The sequence below is a fragment of the Myotis yumanensis genome, unplaced genomic scaffold (assembly GCF_028538775.1).
Source record: "Myotis yumanensis isolate MYYU_CA2020_CCGP unplaced genomic scaffold, mMyoYum1.0.hap1 SCAF_6, whole genome shotgun sequence".
Taxonomy (NCBI): Eukaryota; Metazoa; Chordata; class Mammalia; order Chiroptera; family Vespertilionidae; genus Myotis; species Myotis yumanensis.
Genome location: NW_027223757.1, coordinates 61429795 through 61449416, shown reverse-complemented (window position 1 = coordinate 61449416; position 19622 = coordinate 61429795). Strand labels below are relative to the sequence as shown.

The 19622-nt window shown below is 38.4% G+C and overlaps 1 protein-coding gene across 6 annotated transcripts in view; it reads left to right on the top strand.

Annotated features, from left to right (window-relative positions):
• Positions 1-19622, top strand: part of MYO6 (myosin VI) — a 146762-nt gene that overhangs the window by 92064 nt on the left and 35076 nt on the right. For all 6 annotated transcript variants that reach the window (XM_070418215.1, XM_070418214.1, XM_070418212.1 and 3 more), the window contains exons 12-20: positions 5500-5644; positions 7713-7870; positions 9039-9130; positions 10262-10334; positions 12559-12686; positions 14117-14212; positions 14523-14696; positions 17813-17851; positions 19235-19328. In XM_070418215.1, the coding sequence (XP_070274316.1) occupies positions 5500-5644; positions 7713-7870; positions 9039-9130; positions 10262-10334; positions 12559-12686; positions 14117-14212; positions 14523-14696; positions 17813-17851; positions 19235-19328 (999 nt within the window). The remainder of the gene's footprint in view (positions 1-5499; positions 5645-7712; positions 7871-9038; positions 9131-10261; positions 10335-12558; positions 12687-14116; positions 14213-14522; positions 14697-17812; positions 17852-19234; positions 19329-19622) is intronic.

The following is a 19622-nucleotide window of genomic DNA, read 5'->3' as shown; positions in this document are numbered from 1 at the left end:
CTAATTTCTGTCTCTCTAAATTTGTCTATTACCACATTTCGTATTTATTTACTGTGGTCTTTTGTGACTTTATTTTTGTGCCTGTATTTCTTTTTACTGCTGAGTAATATTCCATTGTATGGATATGCCACATTTTATTTATCCATTCATCATTTGATGAACATTTGGGTTGTTTCCGACTTTGGCTATTATGAATAATGCTGCTGTAAGCATCCATGTATAAATTTTTGCATGGGCGTGTTTTTATTTCTCTTGAGTATATGCTTAGGACTGGAATTGTTGAGTCATAGGGTAACTCTATGATTAACTTTTTGAGGAACTGTCAGACTGTCTTTCAAAGTAGTGTACCATTTTACATTCTCATCAACAGTGTATGGAAGGTTCCTGTTTCTTCACATCCTCACCAACACCGTCTTTGTCAGAGTGTAGCCTTCATAGTGAGTGTGAAGTGTTTATCTCATTGTGGCTTTTGTTTGCATTTTCCTGATGGCTCAAGATGTTGAGCGGCTTTTCATGTCTTTATTGGCCATTTTTATACCTTTTTTGGAGAAATGTCTATTCATGTATTTTGTCCATTTATTAATTGGGTTGTCCTTTTATTATCAAGTTCTACCTGTTTTATTAAATACTAGAGGCCCGATGCACAAAAATTTGTGCACTCGGGGAGGGAGGGGGTCCTCAGCCCGGCCTGTGCCCTCTTGCAGTCTGGGACCCCTCGGGAGATAACGACCTGCTGGCTTAGGCCCGCTCCCAGGTGGCAGAGGGCAGGCCCAATCCCTAGGTGCAGCCCCTGGTCAGGCTCAGAGCAGGGCGATTGGGGAGTTGGGACGCCGTCCCCTGTCATGCACAGAGCAGGGTGGATCGGGAGGTTGCGATGCCACCCCTAGTCACGCTCAGGGTAGGGCCGATTGGGGCGTCGGGGCACCACCCCCAGTCACACTCAAGGCAGGGTCGATGAGGAGGTTGCGGCGCCACTCCCTGTCATGTGCAGGGCCGATCAGGGGGTTGGGGTGCTGCCCCCTGTCACTCACAGAGCAGGGCCCATCAGGGGGGTTGGGGCTCCGTACCCTGTCACACACAGAGCAGGGTTGATCAGGGGGTTGGGGAGCTCCCCCCTGTCACTCACAGAGTAGGGCTGATAGGGGAGTTGGGGCACCGCCCCCTGTCACACACAGAGCAGGGCAGATCAGGGGGTTGGGTCGCCGCACCCTGTCACACTCAGGGCAGGGCCGATGGGGAGGTTATGGGTCTACCCCGTCACACACAGAGCAGGGCCCGTTGGGGGGGGGGGTTGGGGCGCCGCCCTCTATCACCCACAGAGCAGGGCCGATCAGGGGGTTGGGGCGCCGCCACTGTCACACTCAGGGCAGGGCCGATGGGGAGGTTATGGCTCTACCCCGTCACACACAGAGCAGGGCCCATGGGGGGGGGGCGGGGGTTGGGGCGCCGCACCCTGTCACACACAGAGCAGGGCCTATCAGGGGATTGGGGCGCTGCACCCTGTCACACACAGAGCCGCAGGGCAATCAGGGGGTTGGGGCGCTCCCCCCTATCAGGCACAGAGCAGGGCTGATCAGGGGGTTGGGGCGCCTTCCCCTGTCAGGAACAGAGCAGGGCGGATAGGAAGGTTGTGGCCCTGCCCCCTATCACACACAGAGCCGCAGGGCGATCAGGGGGTTTGGGCGTTGCCCCGTCACACTGATCCCGGTGCCGGGAGGCCTTGCGGCTCCGCTGATTCCGGTGCTGGGAGGCATATTACCCTTTTACTATATAGGATAGAGGCCTGGTGCAAAGGTGGGGGCCGGCTGGTTTGCCCTGAAGGGTGTCCTGGATCAGGTTGAGGGTCCCGCTTGGGTGCCTGGCCAACCTGGGTGAGGGGCTGATGGCTGTTTGTAGCTGGTCACACCCCCTTCAGGGTGGGGGTCCCCACTGGGATGCCTGGCCAGTCTGGGTGAGGGGCTGAAGGCCGTTTTCAGGCTGGCGGGTGACTGAATCTCCCAACCTGTCCTTTTTTTCTTTTTTTCTTTTTAAATTCTGGGTCAGCTTTAGCTCTAAGGCTTGGCTCCAGCTCTGAGGCCTCGGCTGCTGAAAGCAGGTATCTGGTTTGTTTGGGTTCTGTAATCGAAACACTGTTTCAACTCCAGCTCTGAGATCCCAGCTGGCTGAAAGCAGGTTACTGGGGTTTTGTTTAGCTTCTATATTTGTAACAATGCTTCAAACTGCAAGCTCAGAGGCCGGCAGCAGCAGGCGGGGCACGTTGGCTTCCTCTGTCACTGGAGCAAGCAAGCCTCCTGTTAGCTTCAAGCTGCCTGGCTGCCGGCCGCCATCTTGGCTGGCAGTTAATTTGCATATCGCCCTGATTAGCCAATGGGAAGGGTAGCGGAGGTATGGCTAATTACCATGTTTCTCTTTTATTAGATAGGATATTCTAGATATAAATTTTCTTATCAGATCTATAATTTGCAAATGTTTTCTCTCATTCTGTGTGTTAGCTTTTCAATTCTTGGATAGTGTTTTTTGAAATACAAACATTATTTTTTAGATGAAGTTCAATTTATCTTTTTTTTCTTTTGTTGCTTGTGCTTTTGTTGTCATATCTAAAACACCATTACCTACTTCAATGTCATGAAGATTTTTATTTGTGTATTCTTCAAGAGTTTAATAGTTTTAGGTTACATTTAGGTCTTTGACTCATTTTGAGTTATTTTGGTGTACGGTGTGAAGTAGGTGTCCATCTTCATTCTGTTGCATATGTATATCCAGTGTTTCTAGGGCCATTTGTTGAAAAAACTATTATTTCCCCAATGAATTGTCTTGACCACCCCTTATTCATATAAGAGCTCATGGTCTGTTGTTCCTGAGGCCTGTCTATTTAATAGTTTACTAACATGTTATGATAAGATTCTCATTATGATTCTCATATTCGTTTTTAAAGAAGTCTTTTTTTTTTTTTAATTAAATCTTTATTGTTCAGATTATTACATTTGTTCCTCTTTTTTCCCCCCATAACTCCCCTCCTTCCAGCTTCCACCCCACCCTCCACCCTCACTCCCCACCCACTGTGTTCATCCATAGGTGCATGATTTTTGTCCAGTCACTTCCCGCATCTCCCACACCCCTTTTTCCCCCAAGAATAGTCAGTCTATTCCCTTTCTATGTCCCTGATTCTATTATAATCACCAGTTCATTCTGTACATCAGGTTATTTATTCACTTGATTCTTAGATTCATTTGTTGATAGATGCATGTTTGTTGTTCATAATTTGTATCTTTACCTTTTTCTTCTTCTTCCTCTTCTTAAAGGATACCTTTCAGCATTTCATATAATACTGGTTTGGCGGTGATGAACTCCTTTAGTTTTTCCTTATCTGTGAAGCTCTTTATCTGACCTTCAATTCTGAATGATAGCTTTGCTGGATAAAGTAATCTTGGTTGTAGGTTCTTGGTATTCAGCACTTTGAATATTTCTTGCCATTCCCTTCTGGCCTGCAAAGTTTCTGTTGAGAAATCAGCTGACAGTCGTATGGGTATTCCCTTGTAGGTAATTGAGCCTCTTTCTCTTGCTGCTTTTAAGATTTTCTCTTTGTCTTTTGCTCTTGGCATCTTAATGATGATGTGTCTTGGTGTGGTCCTCTTTGGATTCCTTTTGTTTGGGGTTCTCTGCGCTTCTTGGACCTGTAAGTCCATTTCTTTCTCCAGGTGGGGGAAGTTTTCTGCCATTATTTCTTGAAATAGGTTTTCAATATCTTGCTGTCTCTCATCTTCTGGCACTCCAATGACTCTGATATTAGACCGCTTAAAGCTGTCCCAGAGGCTCCTTACACTATCTTCACACTTTCGGATTCTTTTTTCATTTTGCTTTTCCAATTGGGTGTTTTTTGTCGAATCTTTGGTTTGATTATTGTACTCCTCTGGTCTGCTATTGGGTATAATATTCTTTATTTCAGTCTGTGTATGCTTACTTTCTAATTTCTTTATCGTAGCATCGAGGGTCTCATTAGTTTTCGTGAGGCTCTGCACAAATTTATGGCAAGCCCTCAAAATTGCGATTCTTAGCTCCATATCCTCCATTTCTGTCATGTTTCTTTGTCTCCGCATCTTTTATGCTTTCTTGGTGCACCCCCTTGTGGTCTCTGTGCGCAGTCTTGTTCTAGCCAAGCCTTAATTGTTGTAGTTAACACTAGAGGGATTTGCCCCCCAGGCCGGCTGGCTATAGGAATCAGCTGTATGGAAAACGTCTGCCTTCTGGGGAGGCGCTAATCCAGCCTTTGCCTGAGGCGATCGGCAAATGGCTGTGCGCAGGCTTTGGGCGGGCGGAGGGAGCAGTTATGGCCACGCTCAGTCCCGTTCCCAGAGGCTCTGCTTCTCAGAACCCCGGCAGCCGCTGCAAACCTCGGAGAGAAAGTTGCCCTCAGGTTCCAACTGATGCGGATAATCCCGCTTCTCCCGTTTGAGTCTGGGTCCCTAGAGACTCGCCCGGATCTGGAGCCCAGAGTCTGAGACTCACTCCCGACAGAAAACGACAACCGAGCCCTCAGCCACCAGCCCGCTTTGCGCGCGCACCTCGGTACCTTTGTATTTTCCACACTGCGCCGCCTCTGATCCTCGATTTGCTGTTCTCTTTCCTTCTAGTTGTAGAGTCTCTCTTCAGCCAGCCTTCCTGTGGTTCTGGGTGATGTCCGTTCAGTCTTTTAGTTGTATTTTTGAAATGGTTGTTTGCGGCAGCGGTCTCCGGTGTTTACCTACGCCGCCATCTTGGTCTCGCCCCTCGTTTTTAAAGAAGTCTTGAAATAAAAAATTTAGCAACATATTAGACCTTAAAAATTGGTAAAATATTTATTAATAAATAGTAATAATAAAGATAATAATAGTTAACCTTTATATAGTGATTTCTGTGTACTAGGCACTATTCTAACTCCATATGCAACTTTATTAATCTTTTTATATAAAACTTTATTAGGTAAGTATAATTATTATCCTTATTATATGGAGGAGGAAACTGAGCACAGAGAATAAGAAACTTGTTCAGGGTCACACAGCTGATAAGTTTTAGGGCCATATCAACCCAGAGTCTAAAGCACTATAGTATACTGTCTTCCAATATAATACTTTTTAAAACAGCCTCCACATGCAAGTCTGTAGATATAGTGTACATGTTATAGCAGTTGTCTCTTCACTCTCTTCCTCTGTCCCTAAGCAATATGAGCTCATAGATGCACACACATAAACACACTGACTTACTAAAGTGCTGTACAACACTTGCCACTAAAATTAATCCTTGGAGTTTTCTAGAGTTATATGAATTTTAATGATAAGGTACTATATTTCTCCAGAGATTTAATATATTAACAAGGATTGTAATTCATCTTTAGTATTTTAGTAAATGAGCCTTGTCTATTCCATAGTTTTATATAAGTGAAGTATACTTCTAAGAAATGAATCTTGAATATCTGGTTTACGTAATGTTTATTAATTTTAAATTAAAATATATTTTTATTAGGAGGTTGTAATCTGAAGAATAAATCGACTCAGTCTTTGGAATATTGTGCTGAATTACTGGGTTTGGATCAAGATGATCTTCGCGTAAGTTTAACTACAAGAGTCATGCTAACAACAGCAGGGGGCACCAAAGGAACAGTTATAAAGTAAGTTCCTTAGCTCATCGCTCTGTAAAAATCCTGCTGTGGGGTTTGTCAAGGAAAAACCTTTTCTGAGAACACTGGGGTTTAAAGTTCATCTTTATTTATGATTCATTGTTTTCATTACAATGTTCTAAAACATATACTTAATAGATCAAAATTCTGTGTATCTCACCACAGTAATCCATCATAAAATTTAACCCTGACTTTCATAGCTCTTAAAGGTGTTCCTTACAGATATATGGCATGGCACAACTTGGGAATTTATAATGTAGGAAAGAGGTTTACTTTTTTTGTACAACTATAAAAATACAGGGTGGGGCTATAGCAGATTTATAGTTGTGGGTACACGAAACAGAGCTTATTCTTGTATTATTAGTTATTAGTTGTATTTTTTTTTTCATACGAACAACTATTAAGCTACTCTGGCCCCACCCTATATGAGCTGATTATGTTAATAAATATGTTTTAGGCGACAGGTCATTAAATTTTTCCCCCCAAAACTATATATTTTGGGATATAATTTACTCTTTTGAAGTGTGAAATGTAATGATTTTTAGTATATTTATAAGGTTGTGCAATCATCACCATTATTTAGTTTCATAAGGCAGCTGATCATTTTATTTTAAAAGTGATTTTCCTTACAAATGGCATATACTAAAATTTCTGTTAAGGAGAACTTGCTTTAGTAAATATTTTACTTGGCAAATGGAATTTCCCCTTACATTTAGGATTCTTCATTTAGAGGAAATTACAAATGATAAGAAAATAAGAGACTAGTCACGACTTTTAAAATCAGTAACCACTAACTTCTAGTTTATATTTGAGCCTGTGTACACTTTTGGCTCCAAGTCCTATATTTTAAGTATCTTTGTTTTCAGTACTATAAAATAAAATGAATTATTCAGTAACTATTCTGAAGCACTATAAGATCTTTATTTGTGGGGTAATAATCAGATCCTCTATCCCTTCCGATATAAGGCAGGCAGTTCTAGCGACATACTTCAGAAAAATTTTCAACAAATTAAAATCAAAAGGGCTAAAAAAATCTTTTACTAGTAGCCACTCAGAAAATTACACTTTTGGAGACAGTAGCAAGATGTGCTTATTTATTTAGCCTTTTTCATTGCTAACCTAATTCCAAATTATTCTTGCTCTAAAGAAAACCTCAGCAAGGAGGAGGATGTATAGTAGTGCCTTAGAGTTGCGTGGTTCCTTAGAGATATTTCTGAGGCCCTAGGGAAGGCTGGTAAAAGGACTTGTAGGTGGTTCTCAGGTGTCATTTCCTCCATTTCCCCCCTTTTTTGGAGCAGTTCTTATGAGTTTTATGTATGCAATATTCACATAATATATTCACTTTGCAAAAGGGTTTCATTGTAGGAAACATGTTGGAAAACCACTGTTTAGGAGGGATTCAGTTGTCACTCATACCTGAATGACTCTTAAGGTTACTTCCTAATTTGACATTTTTTTTCTGGTCCTCCATGGTCTCCACACTTACTTTTATGACAGCATTGAGCATGGCATTTGGAAATTCTCTTTTATGGCCGGCTCTCTTCATCAGACTATCGTTTTCTTGAGGACAAGGCTATGTGTCTGTATCTGCAACATCTAACTAATGCTGTTATACCATGCAGTTACTTATATTAAATCATAGAGTTGGACATTTCGGATTTTAAGATGTAAATATTTTTTTCCTAAGCAATGTTTAAACAGGTTGCTGAACTTTTAACCTTATCCCAAATTAAATACAATTTCTTTTGCATTTAAGGAAAGTCAAAGGAAGATGATTCCTCTGAATAATTTTTTATATATTCTGCATGTACAGTGAAGTATAAATTAAGGTTGAAAAGAATTTTGAGCCCGAAGTTCCTTTACTCAATAATAGATTAAAAAAAAATCTGATTGTAGATAATTCCTTTAGTTCTTCTCTGTACTTAGCCCCGTTTGTCTGTGTATATCCACAAGTGACCTTTTGTAACTATTTAATTTGTTCTTCACAATTAGTAGGTTTAGATATGCTTTGATCTTGGGTACTATGAAGAATTCTCACTGATACAGTCTTCTTTTATAGGGTCCCACTGAAAGTGGAACAAGCAAACAACGCCCGTGATGCCTTGGCAAAGACTGTCTATAGCCATCTTTTTGATCATGTGGTAAACAGAGTAAATCAATGTTTCCCTTTTGAAACATCATCCTATTTTATTGGAGTCCTAGATATTGCTGGTTTTGGTAAGTATAGCTTCATTTATGAGTTTGTAGTTAGCTGTTTGATTTTTTTCATTAATTTTTCACACGTATTTAAAATTTAAACAGTGACTTTTTCCCGTGGCATCTCCCACCCTTCCTCTGTGTCACCCGCTTCTGCCCTTTCTGCTGTCATCCTACCCTCTCTCAGTACCTTCTGCTTGACGAATTTTCAGTTGTATGTCCTCACCTACATTTCATTTCATAATATTTAAGTAGGAAGTTGATGCTTAAAAAAATAAAAAGGAAAGACTCATGGGTTTTGATAAAATTAAAACATGTTGATTGAAACTACTATACAGTAAGTCCTCATTTAACGTCATCAGTAGGTTTTTGGAAACTGACTTGAAGCTACAAGATGTATAACGAAACCAGTTGAACTATAGGCTGATTGATATAAATAAGAGTTAATTAAGTTCCTAACCATATTTCTGGTAACAAAAACATTACCAAACTTCTAAATAGAGATCCCAAACACTTCTAATGTTAAACATTGAAGTAAATGTGAGCTATGCATACATTTAAGAATGTTTACATTTTGAGAAGGGCAGGATTTGTTATAATGTGATCCTTATTTTAAAATGTATAATAAATCATTACCTTTTACTTACCACTGACTGAAGATTTCACAGTCTTCAAATATTCGTTTCCTGGTCTGTTACCAGTTTTAGTATAGCACAGACAATACACAGAATCATAGCATTTTAGAGCTGCAGGGATCTTAGAGATAATGTAATACAATCCCTTAATTTTAGAAGTGAGTTAGTATCTATAACGTTTTTATAACTGTAGTTTTACAGATTACACAGAAAAAAATCTGAAACACTTGCATTTTAAGTAATTTTCTTTAATTTAGATTACTTTAACACCTGTGCTTAAATTATGTTAAAAGTTATGTTTTATATCTTTTGCTATGACATCTCATCTGACAAACATCTTTCTCTTAAGCAGGGTATCTTTAATACTTAATTTTAAGGACTAATAAAATTTAAGTCTTGAAACAAGAGCATTTGCAGAGTATAGAAATGTTTTATGTATTTTTTTAACCTAATCTTAAATTAAGCATTGATAAAATAAAATTTTATCCAAAGATAAATTTGTTAATATGAGGTTGATGTGATGATGACTCTTGATTCTGGTTTTATGTTTTCAGAATACTTTGAACATAACAGTTATGAACAATTTTGCATCAACTATTGCAATGAAAAACTTCAACAATTTTTCAACGAAAGGATTCTGAAGGAGGTAACTACCATTACAGTCTAAATTTACCAACTGCCTTAAGCTGGCTTGAGTTTCAAGGAACAGAGACATGCTGAAGTTACCCTGCTTGATGGGGTGTAATGAGAGGGGGCAGGGAATCAGGGCTGCCCAGCATGGGTCCCAGTGGCTTAGCCTTGGCTCAGGCACATCAGAAATGTTATTGGTAAGTTGAAGCTTAGGGACCCAATAAAAACCCTAACAGGCACCTCTTCATAAGTGGACGTCTACTGCTTCTTACTAGTGACTTTTACTAGACTTAAAATTCTGCTGTTTCTGTTTCTGTTGTCTTTACTATCTGTATGCTTCTCACTCAGCATATCCTAATTCTTCCTTTCCTACTTCTTCATTTACTGTTATGTATGGGTGCTTATGTACTACAGTGGCATGCTGAGTGAGTGGTTGTGACAGAGACATTATGGCTCTCAGCTGAATATATTTACTATCTGGCCCTTTACAAAAAAAAATGTGCTGGCCCCTGGTTTATTCTACTGACAGATTTGACTTTAAAATGGCTAAAAATGTTTCAAAGCTCTGGTCTTCCCTTGACTTTAAATGCTCAGACACAGAACTCTGTATTTGTGCATAGCTGCTCTCCATATTTCAAGAAAAGTGAGCTTATCTGCAGGAGGGAACATTTGCACGTATGTAAATCATATGTTTTGCTGGCAATTTAAGTTTTTTGTTGTTAATCCTCCACCTGAGGATATTTTTCCATTGATATTTTTATTTTTATTATTTTAGAGAGAGTGGAAGGGAGGGGGGGAGAAACATTGATGGGAGAGAGAGACACATCAATTAGTTGCCTCCCACATGTGCTCATGCGTACCCTTGACTGGGAATCAAACCCGTGGCCCTTTGGTGCAAGAGGGGAGAGAGAATGATGCTCTACCCACTTGGCAATACCAGGCAGTGTGAATTTTTTATTTCACTTTGCTTTAGGGGCAAGGATTTTGCTTCCCTGATGTTTTATATACTCCCCAGCCCCCAAAGTAGTTGGGTAAACCTTTGTACTCTGACTAATCAAATAAATATGATCAGAAATGGCACAAAACAATGAATCCAATTTCTGTCAATGGTATTTCCATATCCATGATTATCATTATTTCATTTTAGGAACAAGAACTCTATCAAAAAGAAGGTTTGGGTGTTAATGAAGTGCATTACGTGGATAATCAGGACTGTATAGGCAAGTATTTTTTTCACTCTACTTTTGGGAAATCTGGGAAGGTATAGTGAAGGGTTTTACTGGTGATATTTCTGTGCTCTGTGATCGATGCTACTAGTTATGAGGACTTATTGAAACTGGTAGTTGGAAGAGGTTTTATTTTAGTATTGTTAGGAAGTTATTTTTCCTACCAAGGCATCGAATTCAGATACGTTGAAAGTTTTCCTAAAATTTATTTACTGTGATGATATTTTACATTCTGTTTTTTCAATTATAGCTGATATTCAATGTTATATTAGTTTCAGGTGAAATATTTTCTTTCTCCAACAACTAATGTGAATAATTGCTTAAGCAGTAAAGGGATTTGTTACCTCACACAGGACGTTGTTAGCTTAGCCAGGCTCCAGGTGGGGTTTGACAGGGTTTGGCTCTGCTGTTCTGCAGATACTGTTTCTATTTTCTGCACGTTGGCAGCACCCTGTGGCTGGTTGCAAGTGGGCTGCACGAGTTCCGTGTGTCCCAGATAATACTGTGCAGGTCTCTGTTTTTCGTGTCTGTGTTCACTTCTTTGTCACTACCCAGCTAGTGCTCAGTCTTCCTTTTCGCTCCCCCCATCTCCAAAATGAGCTGTTGGTAAGCCTTGTTTGTAACCTAATATATATATATATATATATATATATATATATATATATATATATATTTTTTTTTTTTTTTAGAATTTATAACTCTGTGTAGATTAACCTATAAACTTACTTAGATCACCCTGGATGCTATAAAATTTGTGTAACCATATCCTTTGATTTGCTAAGTTTAGCAGAAGGACTGAGACTCAATTAGGTAAACTTCCTTCCACACTTGTGCCATCCCTGACATTGACAATTGCCAGACCTGCTGTGTAGAGATAAGCCCGGAATGATTTGCAGAACCAGGGTGCTGATCCGGCTCCAGCTGCCGGGGCTGGCTGAAGCCACCCAGGAGGACTCTGTACTGACTTCTTCATGAAATGTTCTCATTATACCCTCATGTTGTACTACTAACATCTCCTCCCAGGGGCAGAGCTTTTCCTGCCATTTTTAAAACATGGGATGCATGTCTAGATCTCTTTTCTAACTGGGCACGCAGAGGAGTGTCCCCACCTGTACATGCGATGATGAAGCTCACCTTGGTGTTTTCCCTGAATAAGGCCAGATCCGATCTTTTGTTCAGGATGTGCCCCACTGGGAAGCGACACCCCCCCCCCCCCCCCCCCCCCCCAGGTGTGCTCTTGCCTGCTGGCTTGCAATAAAATACACTCTCCTAAAATCTAATTGGAGTTGTCTTTTGGCTGACAACTACTGAGTTCATTGGACCCGGTTCCATCCAGTAACAGTTTTGAAAACTCATTTTGACAATTGATTCAGAAACTTGTGTGCCAGATTCGGACAAGATAGTAGTATTATAATCATTCTTTATAGTAGTATTACTTTTCAAAGCACTTCCACATCCTACCCAGCCCACTCCACTTGCCCTTCGTGGACCATATCCTTCCCCCGAATCCTGTGCCTTGGCTCTGTGGTTTGATGTCTTGTCTGGAACGCCTCCCTTCAGTCACTTTCACATCCTCTACATCAGTCAGAATACTCTCTTATTTATAGCTTAGTTCAGCATGACCCCTTTCACCACCACTAATTGCCCCCAAAGCATAATTTTTTGACCAGTTAGAATCTTGATTTCTCTTCATATGTTCTATAACTTTTAGAGTCTGCCCCATTCACAGTTCTTATATACTGTATTTAAGCAGCTTACATTTTACAGTTATTTTGGATAAGCAGGAAGTTCAAACAACATGAATGAAAAGAGCATAAGAATGTGCTGTCAGTGAAGTTTTGCTGGAAACCCTCTGAGTAAATATATATTAGTAGTTTTAAAAAGCTAAGCACACAAAAGCTTCTCTAGTTTTTATATCCTTTTGAATGTAAGATGTCATCTGGAAGAGGAGGAATTTCTGGCTCTTTAGCCTCTTGTCCTCACAAATGGAGCGGTGATTACATTAGTCACTTGCTTTAAGGAGTTGTTTTTCTAAAACCTATATTAAACATATGCTATTACTTTCTAATAAATTGAAAGATTTGAAATAAAATATACCTGCTCTGTATAGTTTTTGAGATTATACTTATTGAATCTTCTTTGTAGTTTGTGATTAGTAAATTGCCCACATCTTTAAAATATTATTTTTACCTTATCATATCTTACTTTTTTGAAATAGATTTAGTTGAAGCAAAATTAGTGGGAATATTGGATATTTTGGATGAAGAAAATCGCCTTCCCCAGCCCAGTGATCAGCACTTTACATCCGCAGTCCACCAGAAGCACAAGGATCATTTCCGACTCACGGTGAGTTTCCCATTCCAGGATTTAGACTCTGATGGGGATAGAAGCCTTTAGAAAGAGAAACTAGATATTAGACAATTAGAATCATAAGTTATGTAGGGCTTAACCTTAGGTTATTTTTAGGGCCAGATATAATCTTTTATATGAAGCATTTTGGAAGCTTTTAGATATGATACCAATATGAGATATTATAATTAGACTAGAGGCCTGATGCATGAATTTGTGCATGGGTGGGTCCCTAGGCCTGGCCGGCAATCAGGGCCGGCCAGGAGGAGGGATGGGGAATGGGAGGTTGGCCACAGGCCCCAAGGAGGGAGCCAGCCCTTGGCCCCCTGGGAAAGGGGCTGCATCCACCACCTACTCCTAGTTCCCTGTCCCAGCTCAGGGCCCTGAAAGCCCTGGTGGAGTTGGGAGAGGAGGCGACGGTCGCTGGGCTGGGTGTGGAAGGAATGGATGCTGGATGCCGGCATCCCACCACTGCACGGTTCCCCGCCTCCCCACTCCTTCCTTCGCTGCCACCGCTGCAGGCGGGTGGCAGGCTGATTGGGGCCTGCTGGCCTGGGGGAGGGATGGGGTGTAGGAGGTTGGCCGCCTGCCCCGAGGAGGGAGCTGGCCCTTGGCCCCTCTGGGAAAGGGGTCATGTCTGCCACCGCCCACCCCCAGTTCCCTGTTCCAGCCCAAGGCCTAAATGGTCGCCAGGTCGGGCACGGAAAGAACAGCTGCTGGCCGGCCGTGGGAGGTTGGCTATGGGAGTGCACTGACCACTAGGGAGCAGCTCCTGTGTTGAGCGTCTGCCCCTTGGTGGTCAGTGCGTGTCATAGTGACTGGTCGACTGGTTGTTCCTGTCGTTCGGTCATAATGGTCGCTTAGGCTTTTATATATATAGATAGTACAACCCTAAAATGATTTAGTTTCCTTCAGATAGATTCAGGCTGATTGTGTAAACATGTTAGGATGTTTGGTTTAAAACTGGGAGGGTCCCTGTGCTGATTTCAGGTGTTTCTTTAGCACATTGCTTCTCAAGCTGGCTGTACCTAGGAATCACCTGATGTAAATGGAATGGGCTTTGGGAGGATGAAAAGTTCTCTGGGGGGGTGCTAAGTCAGCAGCCAAGGTCAAGAACCACTGCTCCACAGGCAGGCACCTGATAAAATGCCCACTATGTTTTGCATATGCTTCTAAATAGTGTGGTCTATTTTTTTTTTTTTTTTTGGTCATACTCCTTTTTTCTTTCCTTAGAGATTATAAACAAATATTTGCTAGATTTCACTGGTACTTTAAGGTTTATAGATGTTACAAAAAGCAGTATAATTGTGTTTAATGTGAAACTTGCTTTTATAACTTTAAGTATTTCACATCCCACAGGTTCTCTAAAGAGAATTATGTAATATAGTTTTGGTAATTTAATAACTGATGTGTGTATTGTTTTTTAGATTCCCAGAAAATCTAAGCTGGCAATTCATAGGAACATCAGAGACGATGAAGGCTTCATCATCAGGCATTTCGCAGGGGCAGTGTGCTATGAAACAGTAAGTATGACTTTTACCAGGAGACGACGACTTGATGTTGCAGCTGCGCTGTACAGTGTGGTAACCTGTGGCCACATCTGGCTATTTGAATTTAAATTAAATTTAAAAATAAAATATAAAATTTATTTCCTCTGTATATTGGCTCCACTTTGTATGCTCTGTGTGCACGTTGGCCGGCCGGCGGTGACTGTATTTACAATGCAGATACAGAGCCTCTCTCCTCCTCAAACCTTCTCTTGGGCAGTGCTGTGTTAAGGGATATCATCACAAGATGGATTGAGTCGTTCATTCCTGTTTGCTTTGTTTTCAGACCCAGTTTGTGGAAAAAAATAACGATGCTTTGCATATGTCTCTGGAATCCTTAATATGTGAATCCAGAGATAAGTTTATACGGGAATTATTTGAAACATCCACAAATAACAACAAAGACACTAAACAAAAAGCAGGAAAACTTGGCTTCATCAGTGTGGGAAACAAGTTTAAGGTATGTGTGTTAAACATATTACTTGAAAAATTTTTTTTTTACTGCATTTAAAATAAAATATATAGCTTTATACTCTACACTGGATAGTGTAGGCACTGTCAAAAACCCCATGAGGAAGTTCAGAGCAGATCCTGCATTGTTGATAGGATCTGTATGCAACAAAACAAAACCAAACCAAAGCACACCCAAATAAGTGTAGTGATTGAACATACAGAAATTCTTGTAATTTTGTGAGTGTCTTCTTTCTCGGTGCTTAACATACCAGATTGCTTCTCCTAATGTTCTTGCTTCTGCTTACTGTCTGGTTGACCTTCAAACCTTCTCTTTCCCATGTGTTTTCTGTTTCCTTCCTCATTCAGCAGTTGTGTTTTAGCTGCGTAGTCAGTCCAGCTCGGGATGGCTGGAGAACACTAGTTGAGTTGAGAGGAAAAGCAGGCACAGCCAGGGGCTTCAGGTAAATGATCACCTTCATGGACTCTTATTTGTAGAGTGGCTGCCATGTGAAACAGAGGCTGTCTCAAGTTAATGATTATATTTATAATACATTTTTAGTGTGCTTTCTCTCTCAGTGCATTGTGGCTGTGCATATTATGCTAAAATTTGACTAAAGCTTTAAAAAATCTGTAAAAGATGAGTGCTCTGAGTGGCAAACCCTTCAAATTGCTTAACATTGAAGACCATTTCATGTGTTTTATTAATTTTGGATCAGGAATTTATTATTTGGGGTCTGACAAGGAATTATCAAATGATGTGTATTAGAAATGGAACACTATACTAATTGGTTCTAAGTGCTGAATATTTAGAATATAGAATAAGAATTTAAAAGTGTAATGACTAAAAGATTATAACACATAGAACAAAGAAATAGAATTAATTTCTCTCAAATTTCCATAACACATTGTTAGGTTTGCAAGAAAACTCTACATATGCTTTTCATTATGTGTACTTTAAATATTAAAAATGATGTAATTAGAAATAATATTTAAGTATCAGAATACTATGGCACTAACAGTGTAAGGCCTCCTGAAATCCCTTGTGGATTGAAATGGGCTCTAAATAACTAACTCGATAAAGTCATGTTTATAAAGCCATATATATATATATATATATATATATATATATATATATATATTTAAAGCCAAACCATAAATGTAGGAGAAAGCTTATAATACATTTTCAGGTAACTGAATAAAAAGTTTTTAATTTTGTTATAATCTCTATTTATTGATTATGAGTTTCTAATTTTCTTGAGCAATATTTTTTTCTCTTATTTGGATATTCTGAAATTGCTGAAAAGACATGTAACAACATTAATTTAGTGAAATGGTTATCATTCATTAAGTATTTTCCTACTATGATGGAATATACTAGTGTTGCTGGTGAGACCATACCTGAAATTTTATATAATATAAGTAAAACAAAAACATTCTTAAAATTCTTTAAAGTATTCTTTTATGTTGAGACTTGAAATGCCTTAAAATTGCTTTTTGCAATAAGATGTATTTTACACATTAAACTGCTGAAAGCCATAACTGAGTAACATCATTAATAATAAAATGTAAAATGTTTTTATGAGATACTTTAAAATGAATATTAATAGTAATCCTTAATTTTAAATTTAATAGAATAGCTCATTAAATTTAAGGTATGTGAGGCAATAAAAAAAACAACAACAGGCTAGCATTTACTATAATATTTTAGTTATCCAACATCACTGAGAAGCAGAACTTTCCCATTGGAAAGCGACATTTTTATGTTATTGAAACATAACTTTTACTGTTATTGTTTTAGTAAAAGTAATCCTTTTTGATGGAAAAATCATATTCTGTCATGATGTACATTATGCCTATGGTCCCTGACTACTGTTATTTGATATTTGACATTTCCCCCCTTTTCTCAATGCTATTAGTTAATTTTTGCTGTTCCTACTTTTCTGATTTGCTCTATCTCAATTTTTTTGGAGAATATTGTACTTAGTTTATGGATTAAGAAAAATGGACTTTGTGTTAGTTGTTTTCTTTCCAAATTAGTGGCTCTTATACTTGCCTTTCAGTTGTGTGATGGTCCAGATTGATTATATCTTAATCCTATGCTGTCTGAAGTATACTGTAATGTTTCTGGTAAGAGAATGAACTTTGGTGTTAGGCCCCACATTGGAATCTTGGCTTTGCCATGACTAGCTAATGTTTCACCTGTAAAGTGAGGCTAATGCAATATTCTTAATTAGAATTGTGCGGTTTAAACATGATAATGCCCATGAAAAGCTTTGAGAAATGCTTGACTCATAGAAAGCATTCAGTAAATTATACTTATTACTATTATTATTAAATATAGCTGTCATTGATCCAGTATGTTAATTTAAGAAATATCATCTTAATTTCTCTTTCATGTGCAGTATAATAAACATCTTAGTATAAAATTGATATTAGAATTTTATATAATTGATTTACTTTGCAGAGAAGTAAAGCAAATATACAAATTAAATTAGTACTGAATGAGAGTAAATTTTTGTGTGACAATATTATTAAAAACAGGCAGGCATAGCAACTTATAGTGTTCATTGTCAGTTTGTTTTGGATAAAGCTATCTAAGCTTTTAAAAAATAATTGAGATGCGAAATTTTAAAATAGTAAGGAGGGTTTCTACAGCTAGGCAGGATAGTTTCATTTGTAAGTGTTTTATAAAACAATCTAAATATATGCCATTAGGGTATATTTTAAACATGTCTTCATTCTTAATGGAGTGTGACACAAACTACACCAGCTTGCCACATACTTAATACTGCTCTGCTGATCTCTAACTGAATGCATGCCCAGCATTTTCATTCACATTTTTGTTGCCTGTACACTTTCCTTGTCCACCCCACCTGCGAGTGCACATGTATGATTGTTGGTATTGTTAATGTTCAGTCTCCTAATTATACAAGTTCTGTATAATTAAAATAAGTTGTTGTCCTTGGCATTATATTAGCCATATACCTTGCATGTTGCTGTCAAAGAGCTTGCCTACCAAAAATTGTTAAATCATAATGTGTTATATATCCATGTTATCGCACGTTATTTTATTCCACTGCGGAAGAGCCAGTATTAACTTGTGACATTTTCTTTCTTTTACAGACACAGTTAAATTTGCTTCTGGATAAACTTCGAAGTACTGTGAGTATACTTAAAAGAACAGGGTTTTTTAATGGTCCTCTTAAACTATTATTAAATATTTACTCAAACCAAGTAAATCTGGAATAATTAGAAATATATTTTAAACCAATTCCCCCATTAAAAAGAATGGTTTTTAAAATGGTTTTCATTTTGGTTAAGTTTGTTCTGAATAACGGTTAAATATATATGTGAAGTGAAATTATTTTATAAATATATAGAATTATCTGGATGTTATTAAGATTATCCTGTAGTTTAAGGAAAGTGAAAATAATTTATTATTATGGAGAAGGAAAATGTATTTTTTTTTTATGATTAAAGATAATGTATTGTTTAGATATGTTAAAATATTTTACAATGAAAGACTTTTTTTAACAGCAACACAATTTTTGGCACTCAAATAAAAATGTATTTTTGTAATATTATTAGTACATAATAGAGAAATTTATTTTAAGCTTTAAGTTATAAAAGTATGCTAAGTTTTCAGTTCATTACTGATTATTTTTTATTGAAAATCTTTACTTATTTTTTTAAAATTAAAATTGTTTTAATTTAAATTTATTGGGGTGACATTGGTTAATAAGGTCATATAGGTTTCAAGTGTACATTTCTTTGATACATGATCTTTATATTGCATTGTGTGCTCACCACCCAGAGTCAAATCATCTTCCAGCACCATATATTTGGCCTCCTTTACCCTTTACTACACTGCCCCACTTCCCTTCCCTCTGGTGACCACCATACTGATGTCTGTGTCTATGAGTTTCAGTTTTATATCACATATATTAATGAAATCATATAGCCCTTAGCTTTTTCTGACTTATTTTACTTAATGTAATATTCCCAAGGTCCATCCATAGTGTTGCAAATGCCACTTTTCTTTAAAAAAAAATTTTTTTTTAAAATTATTTCAGAGAGGAAAGGAGAGAGATAGAATCATTGATCGGCTGCCTCTTGCATGCCCCCTACTGGGGATTGAGCTCTTGATTAACCCAGGCATGTGCCCTGACGGAGAATCTAACCATGACCTCCTGATTCATAGGTCGACGCTCAACCACTGAGCCACATTGGCTGGGCAAATGCCAGTGTTTCATCTTTTCTTATGGCTGAGTAGTATTCCATTGTATATATGTACCACATCTTCTTTATCCAAATTTTTATTTATTTTTATTAAAGTATAGTTGGCATATAATATTGTATTTGTTTCAAGAGTAAAACAGTGATTATATATATATATGTATATATGTATATATATATCTTAGTGATTATTTTAAGGGGGGTTCATATATTGATGATAATATGTACTGAAAGTTACTGGTATTTCATAGAAATAGTAAAATGAGAATGTTATATATATTGTCTTAAAAAGTACCTTTATTCTCGCAGGGAGCAAGTTTTATTCGTTGTATAAAACCTAATTTAAAGATGACAAGCCACGACTTTGAAGGTGCTCAGATTTTATCTCAACTTCAGTGTTCAGGTATTTCCATATCTTTATAATCTGTATCAGTGTGTGTCAGGAGTCTAAGCCCAAATACAATTTAATATGTCCAGTGCTTTCAAATATTTCACAATTTTCTTGATTTTTAAGTGTAGTAAGATTTTTTTTTTTTTTATTTTAAATTAAATCTTTATTGTTCAGATTATTACATTTGTTCCTCTTTTTTCCCCCCATAACTCCCCTCCTTCCAGCTCCCACCCCACCCTCCACCCTCACTCCCCACCCACTGTGTTCATCCATAGGTGCATGATTTTTGTCCAGTCACTTCCCGCA